The sequence below is a fragment of the Labeo rohita genome, chromosome 3 (genome assembly GCF_022985175.1).
Source record: "Labeo rohita strain BAU-BD-2019 chromosome 3, IGBB_LRoh.1.0, whole genome shotgun sequence".
NCBI lineage: Eukaryota > Metazoa > Chordata > Actinopteri > Cypriniformes > Cyprinidae > Labeo > Labeo rohita.
Window position 1 is genome coordinate 47,352,332 of NC_066871.1, and position 18,528 is coordinate 47,370,859.

General features: G+C 38.0%; 2 protein-coding genes across 15 annotated transcripts in view; one reads left to right on the top strand and one right to left on the bottom strand.

Moving 5' to 3' along the window:
- Nucleotides 1-18,528, top strand: part of LOC127161310 (gastrula zinc finger protein XlCGF57.1-like) — a 243,173-nt gene that overhangs the window by 62,235 nt on the left and 162,410 nt on the right. The gene's annotated exons all lie outside the window — the stretch shown is intronic.
- The window catches only part of LOC127161044 (uncharacterized), a 43,251-nt gene that overhangs the window by 19,915 nt on the left and 4,808 nt on the right, over nt 1-18,528 (bottom strand). For 12 of the 14 annotated variants that reach the window (XM_051103733.1, XM_051103759.1, XM_051103697.1 and 9 more), the window contains exon 4: nt 4,501-4,968. The exons of the other annotated variants lie outside the window; for them this stretch is intronic. In XM_051103733.1, the coding sequence (XP_050959690.1) occupies nt 4,501-4,968 (468 nt within the window). The remainder of the gene's footprint in view (nt 1-4,500; nt 4,969-18,528) is intronic. 14 annotated transcript variants of the gene reach the window in all.

The window sequence follows — 18,528 nt, forward strand, 5'->3', positions numbered from 1 at the left end:
TTACAAAAATATGTTAGACAAATAAAATAATAAATTTGAAGATGTATTCTTAACTGTAGCAAATATATAGTTGCATGCAAAAATAGGGCCCTATTTTTTTTTCCCCCAAATTTCTTTCTTTCTTTCTTTTTTTTTTTTTTTTTAATTCCGTTTTCTGTTTTAATTTTTCTGGACTTCTTTTTAATGGTTAAATTTAATTTTATTAATCAAAATGTAATTAATCATGTGTAATTAATTAAAACCATGAATCTTATAAAATTTACCGTCAATTTATCAAAAGTTAAGAAAAATTACATGTTTTATTTTTTCTCACCTTACGTTTTATTATTAACAAATACGTTTTAGCATGTCTGTTTATTTGAATACATAAACAAAAACTTTGATTTATTTTTACAATAGCTTTATGGAATTCTGTGTTGTGTATTTTTCTGGTTATTAAATGAAGGTATAAAATATTAAATAAATTGATCTTCTAATGAAAATGATTTTATTTTTGGCAAATAAAGGGGATTTACTATTTTTTAAAACACGGAAAAAAATATTATGTGAAAAAATTGTATAAATATTAATTAATTAATTAATAGTAGTAGTAGTAGGCACGTACATTATACTGAATGGTTAATAAAGTTAAACCGAACTTTTACTTTGACGGGTTGCCGTGAATACCTTTAAATTTATGTGTGTATATTTGACACTTGTTTTACTCAAATGAAACAGTGAAATGCTCATGAAGTGACTCTCAGAGCAGTTCTGGAGATGTTGTTAATGCATTTATGTCCTCATTAAGTGAAACTGCAGACGCTGCAATCACTGCGAGCGTCACACGTGCATCAGTATTTCATGTAAAGAAACCGCGCGTCCGCCCCGTTCATTCATAAAAAGACACGCAGAACATTCGGGGCTGAAGTAAAAACATTCGGGGCTGGATTAGCCCTAGCGACGCCCCTGTCTGAATCCACAGTTTCATTTTCTTTTATGACATAGCATCGTCCAGTGGAAGTAACTGGCACATCAATTTTCATTATGATGTGCTGGAGAGGCACCCAACAGACATCTTCCCTTTTTGGCCAAAAGTAGCCTCTAGCTGGGCCATGGGGATGCAAAAAATGCACTTGAATGTCTTGCTCTGTGTCAGAGACGTCTCTGATGATACCAACCCACCATTGTCGGTCATACACACAAGTAGCATATTGTCCTGGGGCCATATCTGTGATGTGAAGGCCTTGTTCATCTGGGTCAACCTCAAAGTTGACATGGAATCCTGGTGTTCCTGATACTCGACTGACCTCCAAAATTGATCATTGTTGACTGATTGACTGATTGATTGATTGATGCTAGATCTCATACCACCTGAATATTATTATTTCTAATCAATATTGCCCTGCTTTCTCAATGAAAATGGATGTATTATTCACTGGACTGGGTGGAACATCAAGATTAGGTACTTATGTTGCATTCCATTGAATGTCGGTAGTCGGTGAATCCGAGTTAGTTCTCCCGATGTCCATCGTAAATGTGTTCCATTGTAACAGTTGGCAAAAATATGGATGCCTATGGATAATTCCAACCGACTCGGTCTGCACTGAACTGGCCCGAGTGTGTGTTTTGGACCCCCAACTTAAGTGGCCGTTCCATTGCACTTTCCCGAGGTGGAGGTCGGATTTCCCAGAGTCCCGAGCACAATGGAATGCTGCATTATAGCATTAATTTAGGCATATGAGTTCAAAATAGCTGGTACTACAGTAGTTGTGAATGTCACACAACAATGATTTTTTTTAAAAAAAATATTACAGAAAAATGACCTAACCCTTTTTTTATATTTTATCAATAAGAACATGCTCTTTCAAAAAAAAATTTTCATGTTCACACCTGGTGTCATTCATGGGAAATATTGCTCTGAACATTGGTGTAAATGAGTTTTTTTTCAATTTTTGGACCTTAATATCTCAACATCCATAAGACTCTATTGTCTGATGTCAAAGGATGTGAAAGACATGGTACATATCAGACCATTTACCAAGTCTGATGCTTATACATTGAAAATTGAGGTTTCTATGGACATCTGAAAACTCTTAAAGTAATAGTTTCAAAGAAAAGTAGAGGGTCAGCATTCAGGTGTAAATTCAGTTACAATGCTGTGAGTTGTAATTCATGCAGTTCTGGACTAAGACTCTTAGCCCAGAAAATTTCATGGACCTGGCACAAATAGTTCTGGAGATATTTCAGTCTGAACATGGTCACTCAGACAGTGATGCCAAAATGGGGTAAAAAACAAACTTTTTTACAGATTTTTTGTGAAAAAAGTACGCACAGTAGAGATCTGAAATTTTGTATATGATCTATTGGGCATATTACCCATCACATAGATTTTTTTTTCAGACAAATCTGAGGGGGTCAGGTGGGGACCATTTGATGATTCCAGCTGGAATGACCCTCCTGTGCCCTCCCACACCACCTCCCACCACTTCTATAACAGCCGACGATTTCGCCACATTCTTTACTGACAAAACTACAACTATCAGCAGCCAGTTCTTGGCTCCACATGTACAGGAACTAATACCGACAACATCCACAGCTAACACCCCACTCTTCTCCTTCTGTCCCCTCTCTGACGCAGAAGTATCCAAACTTCTCCTCTCCAGCCATCCTACAACATGCCCACTAGATCCTATCCCCTCTCACCTTCTCCAAGCAATCTCTCCTACACTCTTACCAGCACTTACACACATCATCAACACATCTCTCCTCACAGGCACTTTCCCCACTGCATTCAAGCAGGCTCGGGTAACCCCACTGCTCAAAAAACCTACATTAAACACTTCACTTATAGATAACTATAGACCGATCTCTCTCCTTCCATTCATAGCAAAAACACTTAAACGAGTCTTTTCTAACCAGGTATCACTGTTTCTCGCGCAGAACAGTTCATTGGATGCTAACCAGTCAGGGTTCAGGAGCGGCCACTCAACTGAAACTGCACTACTGTCAGTCACTGAAGCCTTGCGGATTGCAAAAGCTGATTTCAGATCATCAGTACTCATTTTGCTGGATCTTTCTGCTGCTTTTGACACAGTCAATCATCAGATCCTCCTGTCCACCCTCTCATCACTGGGTATCACAGGGATTCCTCTTCACTGGTTTGAATCCTATCTCACAGGTAGGTCTTTCAGGGTGGCCTGGGGAGGGGAGGTATCCAAAGCACATCATCTGGCCACTGGGGTTCCTCAGGGATCAGTTCTTGGACCCCTCCTCTTCTCCATTTACACTACATCACTGGGGCCCATCATACAGGCACATGGCTTCTCTTACCACTGCTATGCTGATTACACGCAGCTCTATCTTTCATTTCAACCAGATGATCCAACAGTAGCTGTACGGATCTCAGGCTGCTTGGTGGACATCTCGGAGTGGATGAAAGAACATCATCTACAGCTCAACTTGGCAAAGACTGAGCTCCTTATTTTCCCTGCCACTCCGACTCTACAGCATGATTTCACCATCAACTTAGGTACTTTAACAATTACCCCATCAAGTTCTGCCAGAAATCTTGGTGTAATCTTTTATGACCAGCTGACTTTCAAAGACCACATTGCTAAAACTGCTCGATGTTGCAGGTTTGCCCTACACAACATTAGAAAAATCAGGCCCTTTCTAACTGAGCAGGCCACACAACTTCTTGTCCAGTCCCTGGTCATCTCCAGGCTGGACTACTGCAATGCTCTTCTAGCCGGTCTTCCCTCATGCACAATCAAACCTTTACAAATGATTCAGAATGCAGCAGCACGACTGGTCTTCAACGAGCCCAAAAGGGCCCATGTCACACCTCTCTTTATCACCCTGCACTGGCTCCCAATTGCAGCTCGCATCAAATTCAAGACACTGATGCTTGCTTATAGAACAACGACAGGCTCGGCGCCCGCCTACCTTCACTCACTGCTACCAATCTACACTCCCTCCAGAACTCTGTGATCCACCAGTGTGCGATGCCTCATTGTACCATCACAAAGAGGCACAAAATCACTTTCCAGAACATTCTCTTACACCGTTCCTGGCTGGTGGAATGATCTTCCCACCGCTATCCGGAATGCCAACTCCCTAACAACTTTCAAGCGACTGCTGAAAACCCATCTCTTTCGACACTACTTGACTAAAAAAAAGAAAAAAAAAATTCCTCTTCTACTCTTTTCCCTTTCTAGCTTGTACTTATTTGAACAATGCCTGTTATATGGTAATTTGAGCACTTCGTAGGTCATTTTGCCTCTTTAGGACAAATCGCTTGATGTATTCCCCACCTGTAAGTTGCTTTGGATAAAAGTGTCTGCTAAATGAATAAATGTAAATATAATGTAAATGAATGGTCAGAATGAATCACTCTATAGCAAACACTGAAACAAAACAGAGCCCCTGATCTAAAGACACTCAGTAAGACCAGAAAACATGATCCAGATTATGCAGAAATCATGTTTCAAAATAACTGTAAATCAACACAGATTTTCTCACCTCAGCTGTGAGATGTAGGGCAGACACTGAAGGAAACTCTTCACTTCACTCTCTGAACATCCTCTCAGATCTACTGGTTTCTTCTGTGTTTGTAGTTTCAGCACTTCCAGGAGGACGGAGCTCTTTCTCTGTGTGAGATCTATGATCCAGACATCAGGTGACTGAAAAACTGACTGTAATGCTGGAAGGAAACTCCTGCCTGTTTGAGTCTCATAGTTCTTCACATGTGAGCAAAGATCCAGCAGGAAATCACTCTGACCATGACCATAATAATCAAAAGGGAAGGTTTTGTAGCTGCACACGGATGACAGCAGAGTCGAGAATCTTGTTCCTGCATCTCTGTCCATTTCTACTGCAGCAACACAGAGATTCAGCAGGAATCTTACTGCAGACATCCTTGTTTCTTCATTATAAGTAGATCCATACATCCTCATACTTCTCCATCGTTTCACACCAATGTCCCCAAACCTGATAATAAAGAATCGAGAACCAAACACTTCATTAATTTGAGTCATTTTTCATTAATATACAACTGAACATAATTCATCAAAAAGGGATCTAATTTGATAATGTTTTAGCTGAAATGCACTGCTATATGGAATTTCATTTGTGCAAATGGGAGTCTGAAGGGAGGAGGATGGGAATTTTCTTGTTTGAGTGAGTCTTCTTTCTTTTTTCTCTACTATTTTGAAAAGTTAGTATTGTTTAGTTTGCTGTAATTGTAGAATTAATTGAGGGTTGTGAAGATGCCGGCAGATTACAATAGGTTTGCTACCTTAACAGCCCGACACGGTTGTAAATGTTTACTGGACGAATCAATAACTGTTGAAAACTGTTTGACTGCTATTAGTAGTGAAATAGGTGCTCGTAACATTTTGTCAGCATCTAGAATGAACAAGGCTGTCGTTGTGTTTTTGAGGGAAGAGTCTATGGTTCACCATTTAGTGGAAGTTGGTTTATCCATTCGAGATTTTTTTCTTGCCTGTTTTGCTGTTGTCAAGTCCTTCAAAGAAAGTAACTATTTCTAATGTGCCTCTGTTCATTTCCAATGATTGACTTGAGCGCTTACCTAGCCACTATGGTAAAATTATGATGCCGATTAAAATGATTCCGCTTGGTGTCAAAAATCCAGATTTAAAACGTGATGTTTTTTAGACACCAAACCGCTATGATTTTGAATGCTGAATTTCAACACTTGGACATCTCCACAAAATTGACTTTGGCAGGTAAAGATTACATAATTTTTTATCAGCACGGAATTGATGAAATGCTTCTCTTGTGGGGTCTACAGACATACAAAATTGAAATGTACTAATAATAAGGTGACTGAACAAAATGAGACTGAGACTGAGCCTGGAACACCTTCGGAGCAAGTGGCTCCAGCCATTGTAAATGGTAACCTGGATGGCAGTGATAAAACTGATGAGCGGCCTGAATCGGATTCATTATCAAAAGGCAATGAAAATCCGAAAGAGGACGCACTGATCAGTCACACTGAGAATGCGGGAAAATGTTCTGTGAACACTAATGAATGTGTTAATGTTCGCAGTGCAGCGAGCGGTAGATCTGAGACTGTCGCTGCGGGAAACATTGACTCAGCGCACCCCATGGGGCCTGATGAGCTCGTGGGAGTCGAAGAAACTCGGGACTTGTAAGCATCGGTTGGCCTGTCACAGGTTGATGTGGATCAGTTATCTGAGGGAGGTGAGGCTCAGTCTGCAGATATAAATTCTGACTGATTTACAACTATCTGTTGATTCTTGCACTTTGGCTATGAGAAAAGCTACACTGGAAGAGCTTGACCAGCCTAAAAGATACAGATTAAGGAAGCATGTCAGTGCTGTTAAAAAAAGACAAAAAAATATGGTAATGTATTTTGAGGTGATTTATTATTATGTTTTTTGCTTTTTTTTTAATCTTTCACTATGACAACCATGAACATTGGGACCTTTAATGTTAATGGTTGTCGGTGCACAAAGAAGAGAGCTGCTTTATTTGATTATCTGCGTATAAAACAGGCAGATGTTATTTTCTTGCAAGGAATGCATATAGATCGAGAGGGTGCTCGCTGCAGAGCCAAATGGGAGGAGCTGGAGCTCTAGCTCCCCCTCGGTGGAGGTAATGGGTGGAGATAGACACCTAACCACAACCTAACCCTACCCTTTACCCTATCCTAAACATAACTCCACCCATTAGTTCACACAGAGGTGGAGTTGGACATCCAGAGAGGGGGAGCTGGAGGCTATTCGGCTCTGCAGTGAGCAGTGCTTGTACAGATCAGCAAAATCAAGCACAGTGGTATAGTGATTGGAAGGGCAGTGTTTTATTAAGCCATGGTACAAACCTTAGTGCAGGTGTCGCCATCCTTTTTTCTCCATGTGTCAGTATCCAACCAGATGTGGTTGAAATAATACCTGGTCGGATTTTGAGAGCTGATATTGTTTTTGGGGATGCTCATTTTTCCTTTATTAATGTGTATTCACCAAACGTTGGTCAAGACTGAATCTCCTTTTTTAAACACTTTCTGATGCCTTATTACAGTGTCCTCAGGGAAATACTATTGTACTTTGGTGGAGATTTTAATTGTACTGTTGATTCAGTTTTGGACAGGAATCATGATGAACCTCACTATTCTTCTGCTGAGAGTTTAAGGAAATTAATTAATGAACATAATTTAGTCGATGCGTGGAGGGAGGCCTTTCCTGGAGTTAGACAGTACACATGGTTAAAAACTAATTCCAACAATATGTCAGGAGCTAGGCTTGATCAGTTTTACGTTGAAAAGGGTAATAGGGGTAGATTTTTTAGTAGTTCAACTACGCCATCTTTTCTGTCAGATCATCACTATGTGTCTATTGTAGTTTCTGTTTCTCTTTCTAAATCTTATAAATCACATTGGCGCTTTAATAATAGATTATTACAGGATTGCACTTTCATTCAGTCTTTTAATCTTTTCTGGAAAGCTTGGAGAGATGAGAGAAGTAATTTTCAGTCCCGGAGTCAATGGTGGAATCTTGGTAAAAAAACAAATCAAGTCTTTTTGCCAGCAGTACACAGTACATAGTACTGGAATGCTTAAAGCAAGAATGAAGTCCCTTGAACAAGCTATCCTTGGGGGAAGCAGTGACTGTACCCATGATAATTCAACATTTACTGACTCTGTTATAAATGATAAACTTCTTTTAAAGAATTTATTGGAGGAACGAGGAAAAACTTTTTTTCTGAGGAACAGATTTGCACAGCTAAATGACATGGATGCTCCTACATCTTTCTTTTTTGGCCTTGAATAAAAGCCAAGGGAACAGAAAAGTTTTCATCAGTTGAAAATACCAACTTTCTTTCTGGAATGTACTTGGTCAGGACATGTACGAAGTTTTTCTTTAATGCATCAATCAAGGGACCCTTTCTTTGAGTTGTCGAAGGGCAATTCTGTCATTAATCCTGAAAAGGGGGGATCTTGGGTATCTGAAGAATTGGCGTCCAGTGTCACTGTTATGTGCTGATTTCAAGATTTTATCTAAATCTCTGATTAATAGACTCAAGAAATATATGGTATCAATCATTCATATGGACCAAACGTTTTGTGTTCCCAAAAGGACAATTTTTGATAATTTGTTTTTAATGAGAGATATGATTACAGTAGCAAAAATGCACAATTTGGACATTTTTATTTCATTAGATCAAGAAAAAGCGTTCGACAGGGTTGATCACCAGTATTAATTCAAAACTCTGGAAGCTTTTGGGTTTGGTCCTTATTTTGTATCCCTCATCAAAATGTTATATAATGAAATTTATAGTATGTTGAAGATTAATGGTTCCTTAACTAGGCCCTTCTCTGTAACCAGGGGAATAAGGCAAGGGTGTCCTCTTTCTGGTCTTTCATATGCAATTTCTATTGAACCTCTATTAGTCTTACTCAGGAGACAGTTAGTATTCCTAGTGACTCCAGTGTAGACTCAATCAAACTTACAGCTTATGCTGATGATGTAACGGTAGTTTTAAATGATTCAGAAGATGTTACAAGATTGATTTCTTCTTTAAACAAGTATCAGCAAGCTTCATCTGCACGCATTAATTGGGAGAAATGTGCATCTTTGCTTTTGGGTGACTGGCAGGGTGCAGGACCTCCTAAACTGCAGCAACAATGTAGTTGGGCCAGAGATGGTTTTAAAATTCTTGGTCAATATTTTGGGACTAATTGCTACACAGAAAAGAACTGGGAAGGGCTAGCTGATAAAGTAATTCATAGGATTCAGAAGTGGCGTTGGAATCTTCCACATCTCTCTTTTAGGGGGAGATGTTTGGTTGTTAATAATCTAGCACCTTCAATGCTATGACATAAATTTACTGTGCTAGATCCTCCAAAAGAATTACTTTCTGGAATTCAAAAAGCATTTGTTTTTTTATTTATTGATTTTTTTTTTTTGGCATGGTTGCCATTGGCTCCCTCCAGGTATCCTTTATCTTCCTGTAGCTGAGGGAGGCCAAGGACTAATTCATTTGGAATCCAAAGTCTCAGCAATGAGGCTACAATCATTACAAAAACTTCTGTTTAGTTCAGATCCTGTGCCTTGGATTGTGTTTGGTTCATATATACTCAAGAAATCTGGAGGATTTGGTTTTGATAAACAGTTTTTCAGAAGTTTTTCAAATGCAGAAGACTTTAGTGGAGAAAGTGTATTCTTTACCTTTCAGTTTTTATTTAGGGTTGATTAAATCTTGGAATTGTTTTAAAATACTGAGACATACTGAGAAGATGAGCATTATGGTGTTTTAGAGCCTCTGTTTTTGAATCCTCTTTTTCAATTATCGGCCAATGTGTCATCAAGTTTAGTCATTCAATTTCTGAACGCTGGGTTAACAAAAGTCATGGATTTAATTGATGTAGAGGATGGCCAGTGGAGAACTGTACATGCAATTGCTGATCAAGTTGGGGTAAATTCAGTAAGAATTGTGGAGGGATTTGTGAGGAATCTTAAGGCATCTTTCTCTGAGACTTTCATTTCCTTTATTAATAATGCTCTTCTGAATGGTTTTATATCTTTCCTGAGTTTAAGGTAGTTGCAAAAGACTGTGAATCTGACGAAAACAGTCAGACAAAATTGCTGAAAGGTTATGATGCCTTGGTGTTTCATTGTATTGGGAGAAAAATGTTATACCATATTTGTGTTAAGATTGCACATTGTGGAAAACTGATGCAAAAAACGGACACTAAATGGAGGTCTTGGCTTTCTGTCTCAGATGAGATTTATCCATCATGGAGGTTACTGTATAAGCCTCCTATCTCTAAGAGATGTGGGGATATTCAGTGGAGGATATTACATTGTATTTTAGCCTCAAATTCTTTTGTGTCTAAAATTAATGAGACTGTTCTACCAGTATGTCCTTTGTATAATGCCCTTGATAATGTGTTTCATATGTTTTGTGAGTGTTCTGGACTCAACTTATTATTTGGAATATTAGAGAAAATTATTGTAAGATTGGGTTTTACATTTTCTAATTGTCTATTTATTCTGGGTTGCAGATACAAGAGATCGTGTCAGCAACAGTGTACACTAATTTTAAAATCTCATCAGTGTAAAAATTCTGGTGAAAATGTGAATTTAATAACTTTGTTTATTAAGTCTTTAGTGGAGTCAAGAGAAGTGACTGAATATACGTATTATCAACACACTAATAATGTACTTTATTTTGAATGGAAATGGGGTGGTGACTGTGTGATTCAGGGAATTTGGTTTTCAATTGGTAATGTTTAGGAATCTTATTTCTGGTTAAGATGTGTTTTTTAAGTTTTCAATATTTATTATAATTAAAGTGTTTTAAAAAGTTCTCTCTCTATCTCTCTCACTCTCTCTCTCCATTGAAAATAAAAGCACTTGATTTCAGAAAACGCCAGTAAACTTACAGCTTAGCGATCTGTACTTCAATATTCTACTCTCAGAAAAGTGGAATTCATCAATTGTTCATTTACGAGACAGAGAGAGAAAGAGAGATACAGTGAAAAATAAAAAGCAGAATAAAAGTATTACAAACAAGTCACGTTGCATTCCAAGTCCTCTGATATATTTATTTGAAGAACAGAGTAAATCATAATCAGTCACACAATCAGTCATGAGACACACAAGAGCCAATGGCATTTCACAGCCAAAGCAGGCGTAATGCTTCTTCTGCTGCCATTTTTTAAATTTGTGCAGTTTCTATGTTTTTTTGTGTGTTTGTTTGTTTTTGTTTTTTCTATGTGATTATTTGTTTATTTTATTATTTATTTTTCTCCTTTCAAACACTGTTCTAGAGTATAAGATTGACCTTAATATTTTTTGTATCTGGATTTACATGTTAATAGTTTTGTAATGTTCAAACAGTCTTCTTTATTATAAATAAATAAATAAATAAATAATTGTGTACAGTTTGCACACAGGATGAGCTGTACAGTGGAGATGGTGATCATGTCTATTCCTCTCAGAAATCAATTGTGTTGTCTTGGAAGACTTGGGATATTAATACTTTTTAAATAAATTGTGACTGTAGTTGTTTCTGCCTGTTATATCCTGTGTTTTATATTGACAAATGGTAGGTTTAGGGGCAGGGGTTGGGTTACGTGCTCATAAACTGTTTACATATATAAATATATATGCAATAATGTTTACATATACATATATATGCAATAATGGCAAAACTATTACCCAATACGTAATTTAATTGTGGCTATACATTTCCCAATGCCTTTTATGTCAGCATATTGATGCCAAAGGTTTCTTATTTAAACCAACGGAAGACCCTGCATATCAAAAATGATGCTAAAGGGGTACCCTATGTGTCAAAATGCGATGCCAACGGGTCCTGACCAAACATCAATATGTGACGAGTTGGAAGTGAGAATGTGTTGAGATCAGATGTAGTGAATGGTCAGAATGAATCACTCTATAGCAAACACTAAAACAAAACAGAGCCCCTAATCTAAAGACACTCATTAAGACCAGAAAACATGATCCAGCTTATGCAGAAATCAGATTTCACAATAAATGTAAGTTGACAGAGATTTTCTCACCTCAGCTGTGAGATGTAGGGCAGACACTGAAGGAAACTCTTCACTTCACTCTCTTTCTCTGAACATCCTCTCAGATCTACTGATTTCTTCTGTGTTTGTAGTTTCAGCACTTCCAGGAGGACGGAGCTCTTTCTCTGTGTGAGATCTATGATCCAGACATCAGGTGACTGGAAAACTGACTGTAATGCTGGAAGGAAACTCCTGCCTGTTTGAGTCTCATAGTTCTTCACATGTGAGTAAAGATCCAGCAGGAAATCACTCTGATCTTGACGATCTTTATCAAAAGGGAATGTTTTGTAGCTGCACACAGATGACAGATGAGTTATGAATCTTGCTCCTGCATATTTGTCAGTTTCTACTGCAGCAACACAGAGATTCAGCAGGAATCTTACTGCAGACACCCTTGCTTCATTAGAAATGTCCTCAAACCTGATAATATACAAACAAGAAACAAACACTTCATTAATTTGAGTCAAATTTCATTAATATACAACTGAACATAATTCATCAAAAAGGGATCTAATTTGATAATGTTTTAGCTGAAATGCACTGCTATATGGAATTTCATTTGTGCAAATCTGGGAGTCTGAAGGGAGGAGGATGGGAATTTCCTTGGAAGTCCATGTTTGATATGACAATGCATCTGTACAGTTATTTGACAATACAGGTATCAAGCTGTTTCTGTATTGATATTGCGGCACATAGCAGTGGACTGCACCTAATAATACAAGATGGAAAAGTGCAAGGTTTCTAAAAAAAAAAAAAAAAAAAAAAAAAAAATGAATAGAGTATAATATATAGTCTACAACAACTAGGTTGAATCTTGCCGCCGAGAAACACAACTGGGTTGCCTGATATGAAGACACATAATCCCTGAAACTGAGCTTCTCGCTTGCATAATATGGAATTATCTGATAAATGTGTTACTAATTGGTTAACGTGGCAACCATGTGCACTCTCTCTCTCTCTCTCCATTGAGAATAGAAGCACTGGATTTCTGAAAACACCAGTAAACTTGCAGTTTAGTGATCTCTACTTTGATATTCTATTCTCAGAAAAGTGGAATTCATCAAGTGTTCATTTACAAGACAGAGAGAGAAAGAAAGATTCAGTATGTAGTGGACAGCACAGCCCCTCCCTGTTTACCAAAGTGGACAGAGGTTTGCTATATTTTGATTTGATCTTGGTGAGCTAACATAAGCAAACTGTCCAACGCTATCAGATAAAGATGCCAGGACAACAGCCAGACATCTCTTAGAGGTCAAGAAGGGCAACCACCTTTAATACAAAGCCCAGGAAGGACAGAACTTCCCATTGGTCAAAATGCAGTTTGTGCCTTTCACCCACCTTGAGACTAATTCCTAATGGTTTGGCCTGTGACCGGCCATAAAAATTCCTTAGGACCTCAAGATACAGCAGCATTGGGTGGAACAGAGGGAGATCACAAAGATTCATCCAAATCCAATCGTAACTAGGTCTTCAAACCTTAAAACTGGTGCACACTACAACACACACATTTTATACTTATTCAGAGAAATAAGTGTTCTTAGTGACAGCTACGTGTAGTGCAACATCTTACACAAACTCAGCTGTTGATGGACAAATGAATGCATGCATGACAGTTCAATCTTTTCCCATCATGTTTGGACTTAATGTGTTTGTAACATTGCCAAATGCATTCTGGTTATGGTTTGAGAAGTGAGAAATGCACCAGTAAAACTTTAGTGACACTTTTCTAGCTTTGTGTTTGGACTACGCAAATAAATTCCACAGGAGGAAAGAAGGGTGGGCAACCACTCTGATGGAACCAGCCAATCACAGCATGGAAATGGAGAAGCACCAAATTGCAATCTCCTCCTCATCGGAAAGGGATAAATGTACCTTTCCAAAAGACACTCCTTGTTCTGAGTCTTGGTTCTGTAAGGGATGAAACAGAAACAGATCACCTTCGTTCAGAGTCTCTGATCCGGTGAGACGATAGTGGATCAACCTCAGTTCTGAGTCTGAGTTCTGAAAGGGAAAGTACTTGCAACAGATCAACTTCTTTCTGGGTCTTCAGCCTGCAAAGGTGAGACAACAACAAGTCCAAGTCTCCAGCTTTTGAGGCAGCAACAGATATGACCATGTTCTGAGCCTCCAGCCTGCGAGGAAAAAGATAATCTACGTTCAGAGTCTTCGTCCAGCAAGATAACAACAGATGCAGCATCCTGAGTCTCCATCCTAGAGAGACAAGGTGGATTGACCAAGTTCTGAGTCTCTAGCCCAGAGAGGCAGAAGACACACAGACATTTGCAACAAGGTTAAGCTCCGGCGAGCAAACCTTCGCTTCAGGTACTTTTGCTTGCGTGTTCCAAGCTAATGACCTTCAGCACCTACTCCAGGGCCACATCTGCGTGTTCCAGATCTTAGGACCCTTTGTGCTCCAGGAGATCAGCATCCTACAGCGCTTCATCTTCAAGGCTGTCGAAATGGATTCCTGCTCCTTCCCCCACTGTACTGCCACCAGCGCAACCAGTGGAAGAAATCGTCGCAACCGGACTGCTCACTCAACCACAGCGAACGTAAATATCACTTCCAAACCTCTTTCAGAGACCATGGCATTGTTGTATATTATCAGTAGGGCTGCAACTAAGGATTATTGTGACAATCGATTAGTTGGTCGATTATTTTTTCGAGTAATGATTAGTTGGCTTTAAAATTCAAATTTTTATTTTTTTTTGTTAAGATTACACTATTCCATATTCTGAATGCTATGAAAGCACAGTGCTTAACAATTTATTAGACCACCTGTCGTAATAAAGAGAAAAGACAAATATCTGAAGAAAAACACACTATAACAAGCATAAAATACAGTGTTTCTGCTCTTATTGGCGGTGTTTAGTGACCCGCCAACAGCAGCAGCAGCAGCAGCGAGCACAAGTGCCTTCAGCGCGTTCCGTGTTCAAATGTCGCAGTAAGATTAATCTGGCCGCAAAGCCCCAGCTAAAGCAATTACAATGAATGTGCCGGGGAAAAAGTAAGGAGATATTCAAAATTATTTATTAATAGACTAGTATTGTCTGAGTCAGTGTCGCAAAGATGAAGTTGACGATCCTGACTCGCCATCTGCTCACTGGACGTACGTGCTTTTAGTGACTAAATGCATCTTTATGGATTAGGCCTATAGCTAATGAAAGAGTTTTGTTTTCGTTTTGAATTATTTATTTTTATAGTAGTGAAGTAATAATTTAAGGTAAATTTATTACTCTTACCTTTATGAGCAAAAATTAAGTTTCACATAGCGCTGGCGCCTCCATGTCGTGCAAAGCGCTTTAGCTTTCACTCTCCGCACAAACGACTGAATATGCGCCTAACAGCACACATTTATCTAGGTTAAACGATTAAACTAATATTGTGATATGCTTTAAGTTTTTTTATATCTATGGATTTTAATTTAAATCGTGATGACTTGAGAAGGCTAAATTGATCTGTCTGCCGCTGGCCGCCTGGTCGTTACTTTATAAAAAAACAAAACAAAAAAAAAAAACCTTGAATTTCACAAACAAAACGTGTTCCAGACATACTTCTAAATTGACTTTATAAACTAAAGAAACGAAAATGAATGTAATCACTTCGCTATTAAAAACAGCAGCTGTGCAATGGGGAAGAGAAAGAGAAAAAATTCTGATGAGCTGTCGAGGTTGTTAGGAATTTTTTGGAACGAATATTTGTTTAATAGCCCATTTAACACTTATTCAGGCTACTTTCTTATTTAAATGTATTATTTCTGAGATTTATTTTAGCGTTTTGTAGGCTGCTTGTTCACTGACGGAATTGCTAAAATAAACACGCACGTTTGTTAATAATGTTTGAGCCTCATTTATTTTGATATATATAAAAACACCGCGCCACCGGCGGTAGTTGGTCCATTACCACCGCGGCGGTAAAAATCTGCCACCGTCACAGCCCTACTTTACAGTTCCTACCCTCCACAAATACGTGCGCTACATGTTGTATTTTAAATCTAAATTTAACATTCAACGACAGATGTTTCAGCACAATGAATGTTTTTGCGCTGAGTATTAATTGTCTACCTGTCTGTGTTCCAGTCTGACATGCTCATTCAGTAAAGATTAAACTTAACACAGACTGTCAGAATGGACTTGTATGCATAAATGGAAATGCTTGTGTGAATTTGTGACATTTACAGACAATGATATGACCGTAATCTGAAAGTTTTCATGCTGAGGAACGGATCTTAAAGCGCCTCACAGGGCAAGCCATTACGCTATTAGCTTCAAGTTTAAAATAAGGAATTCTCATGTTTTGGGATCACGTAACTCTCCTGCAGCATCTCATATGTTTCCTACACTATTTTTAGATGCATTGTGTCCATAGAAAATCGTCGTTGTCGACGATTTTCATTATCGATAATAGTCGATTTTATCGATTAGTTGTTGCAGCCCTAATTATCAGTATATGATTTTCTAATTTACATTAGATATTATATAGCTGATTGCAGTTGATAACAAATCTTACATGTATTTGTTTGACGCATAGTAAGATTCTTAACCTTATTTGTTTCAAAGTAGCAACAGTTTCTCTTTCCAGATAATGTAGCTCTGACATAGCAACACCCAACATAATCACTTGCTTTTTCTGCATCTTATGCACCTTATTCCTTCTTCATTCATGGTATTCATTTAGTAGTTGTTGATTGCTATTGTATATCTTTGTTAATAAAATGTATTTTATTACAACTTGTGTCTTCCTTGTGTTGATAATACAGAAGAGGTTCTACAAGTTAGAGATCCCACCAATCTTTCTTATGTGATGTACTCATAACCACACATTAATTGACACGTGATCCAAGAATCATAACGCCAGTTGTGACATGAGTACCCATCACTATTTCCCTATTTCACCTCCCTAGATTGGTGAAAGTTAAAATCACTACCTTAACTGGTGTCCCTAGGTTGGCGAAAGCGAAATTTATTACAAGTATGATGAGCACTTGGTCAGGAGTCCTTGGTGTCACTTTTTGATGCTCAGGGTCCTCCATTGTTTCTAGTTGTTTGCATGATGTGTCGCGTTTAATAGTTTTGCAATGGTTTGTAAAAAACAGAGATAATTTTATATAAATTTATACTTTCATAGATATTTTAGAGCACCTAACCCCACCCCTACCCTAAACCTACTAATTTCTAAACAATATAAAACACGCAACAGGCAAATAAAAGTATTTATTGCAAAAACTTACCATAAAAAGCAGAATAAAAGTATTACAAACAAGTCACGTTGCATTCCAAGTCCTCCGATATATTTATTTGAAGAACAGAGTAAATCATAAGGTTTTAAATGCTGAAGATGATCTCGCTCTCACACATTCACATTCAAAAACAGACTCCTGAACATTGTTAGCATCACACAATCAGTCACGAGACACACAAGAGCCAATGGCATTTCGCAACCAAAGCAGGCGTAACGCTTCTTCTGCTGACAGTTTTTAAATTTGTGCACAGTTTCTGTTTTTTTTTTTTTGTGGTTATTTGTTTATTATTCATTTTTCTCCTTTCAAACACTGTTTTACAGTATAAGATTGACCTCACATTTTGTGTACACACAAAAACACACACACATCAACATATATGCAATAATGGCAAAATTATTACCCAATATGTAGTTTAATCATGGCGATAAAATTCCCAATGCCTTTCATGTCAGCATATTGATGCCAAAGGGTTCTTATTTAAAGCAATGGAAGACCCGGCATCGAAAATGATGCTAAAGGGGTACCCTATGTGTCAAAATGTGATGCCAAGGGGTCCTGACCAAGCGTCAATATGTGACGAGTTGGGAGTGAGAATGTGTTGAGATCAGATGTAGTGAATGATCAGAATGAATCACTCTATAGCAAACACTGAAACAAAACAGAGCCCCTGATCTAAAGACACTCATTAAGACCAGAAAACATGATCCAGCTTATGCAGAAATCAGATTTCACAATAACTGTAAGTCAACAGAGATTTTCTCACCTCAGCTGTGAGATGTAGGGCAGACACTGAAGGAAACTCTTCACTTCACTCTCTTCCTCTGAACATCCACTCAGCTCTACTGGTTTCTTCTGTGTTTGTAGTTTCAGCACTTCCAGGAGGACGGAGCTCTTTCTCTGTGTGAGATCTATGATCCAGACATCAGGTGACTGGAAAACTGACTGTAATGCTGGAAGGAAACTCCTGCCTGTTTGAGTCTCATAGTTCTTCACATGTGAGTAAAGATCCAGCAGGAAATCACTATCATAAAATATGTAAGTCCATCTATAATCAGAAGAGCTGGTCCAGACTGATGATAACAGTTTCAGCATCTGTTCTCCTGTCTGTGTCTCAATCTCTGCTGCTTTAATGAAGAGTTGCAGAAGAAATTTGCTTAGATCACTGTCACTCAGATAAAAGAATCTGTAACAAAATGGAAATGAGAAATGTGAATAAACAGAGAAATCACAGAACTGATTACAGCTATGATGTGATTAAATAATGCAAAATAACAATAAACAGTGTTTTGTTTCTGGTTTTCAGCTCACATTAAACACTTTAAATTAGACTTGAAATGTCAATAATGAATTTACAATTTTGATAACTGTACAATCCTTAAATAATGGCATCAGATACAACACAGACTTACACTGAACACAAGTCTTGTTCTTGAAGGGACAGTAAAAGATGAAGTTTCATGAGACCCAGCACAGCAGAAGTGCCACATTTGACTGAGGTAATTAAATAATAATTAATTTTAATCTAAAATGGGATAAACTGACACCATAAGTATTCAATATAACCCTATTTGATATATCCACATACCTAGTTTAAATTGTATTCAGTTTTAACTAGTCACATTTTTTTTTTATAAATTTATCCTTACAGAATCAGAATTAGCTTTATTCTGCTTTTTTTTCCTATATGTGCATGTGTCAAATTGTGTTGCAAATTAAAAATAATAATAAA